General features: G+C 65.2%; 1 protein-coding gene across 1 annotated transcript; it reads left to right on the top strand.

Annotated features, from left to right (window-relative positions):
* Positions 1–133: 133 nt before the first annotated feature.
* THPO (thrombopoietin) lies at positions 134–1,080 on the top strand (the record flags this gene model as incomplete). Its single annotated transcript, XM_010160319.1, has 4 exons — positions 134–240; positions 333–419; positions 630–794; positions 898–1,080. Coding segments are annotated over 4 exons (542 nt in total), but the record flags the coding sequence as incomplete, so codon positions are not given.
* Positions 1,081–1,518: the final 438 nt, after the last annotated feature.

Genomic DNA, 1,518 nt, shown 5'->3' with positions numbered 1-1,518 from the left:
CAGGGCAGCACCCAGCTCTCCTCAGCCGCCCACCGCGGGGCCATCAAGGGCACCCGCGGGCTGGGCAAGGGCTTGCCGCCGCAGGCGCCCAGGGAGGGTGGCAGGGTGCCCAGGGTAACCCCGTATCCCCCAGGACTGCTCCTCCTCACATCCTTCCTCCTGCACGTGGCGCGGCTGGTCTGCGACAACAGGCTCATCCAGAAGTACATCGGGGAGGCCAAGGACATGGACAAGAGAGCGGTGAGGATACCATCCCCTCCCCAAACCCCAAGGCCAGGGAGGAGCACAGTTCCCGGTCTCTCTCACCTCAGCCTCTCCTCTCCCTTCCCCAGGGCCAGTGCCAGGCGCTGCCTCTCCTCGGCCGCCCCGCGGCACTGCCCTTGGTGGACTTCAGCCTCCAGCAGTGGAAATCCAAATCGGTGAGAGGGGCTGGGAGGATGGGGCTGGCACCGAGGTACCCAGGGGGGCTGGGGAAAGAGCCCCCCGGGTCAGCACAGGCACCAGAAATGCTGAACAAGATGCCTGTGGGTGTACGTGGGGGGTGGAGGACCCCATCCAGACGCAGGGTGGGCAGAGGAACAAACTGGGCTGGGGGAGGGGGCCAGCCCGCTCACTGCCTGCTCCCCCAGAACGAGACCAAGCGGCGGGAGATCCTCTGCGACCTGGCACTGCTGGTGGGTGCCGTGGTGGGAGCCCAGGGCCAGGTGACCCAGGAGTGTGGGACCAGGCAGCTGAGCCAGCTTCACCGCCACGCCAACTCCTTCCTCCTGCTCCTGCAGACCTTCAGCTGGGAGGTGAGACCCCTCCCGCACGAGCCAGGCCTACTTGGTGCAGATGCCAGCTGCGCTGGGCACAATGGTTTTGTCACACCCGCCCTGTCCCACTGTCACCCCTCAGGCGGGATCCTGGGAGCCGGGCTGCTCCCCACGCTCCACGGAGGAGACCCACGTCACCAGTATCTTCCTCACCTACCGCTGGCTGGTGCAGGGCAAGCTGCGATTCTTCTTCCACGACCTGGCCAAGGACTTGTGCAAGCAAGGCCAGGGGGGTGGCAGAGACCCCTGGCCTGGGGCCCAATGAGGCTGCACACAGGCTTCACCCCTGTTCCCAGGTCAGAGCAATCCTGCCGGCCACTGAGCTGTGCTCTGGGTGCCCAGGAAGGTGTCCACAGGAAAAGGGTTGGCTCCTGGCCCTCGAGCCTTTGGCACACAGAAGCAGCCAGCAGGCAGAGACCCTGCTCCCACCCAGACAGACACCTCTACTGTGAATGCTTTACAATAAAGAGCTATTTTTCTAACGGGTCTTTGTGTTCCACTTTCCCCATCGCCACTGTGGCCCTGGCAAGGGAATCGCACCCCCCAGGAGCCCTCGGTTAGAGGCAGCCCCTCGGGGATGCGCTCCGGGTCCCTCCCCAGTGCCCAGCTCCCTCCCGCGGCAGCCGCCAGCTCTGCAGGGTGCAATCCCCAAGGCAGGTTTGGACTGCCCTTCCTTTGGGAAATTCCCTCTGCCTACTCCCAC

Source organism: Eurypyga helias, unplaced genomic scaffold (assembly GCF_000690775.1).
Source record: "Eurypyga helias isolate BGI_N326 unplaced genomic scaffold, ASM69077v1 scaffold21231, whole genome shotgun sequence".
Classification (NCBI taxonomy): Eukaryota; Metazoa; Chordata; class Aves; order Eurypygiformes; family Eurypygidae; genus Eurypyga; species Eurypyga helias.
Note: the sequence above shows the minus strand (reverse complement) of the source record. Positions and strands in the feature narration are given on the sequence as shown.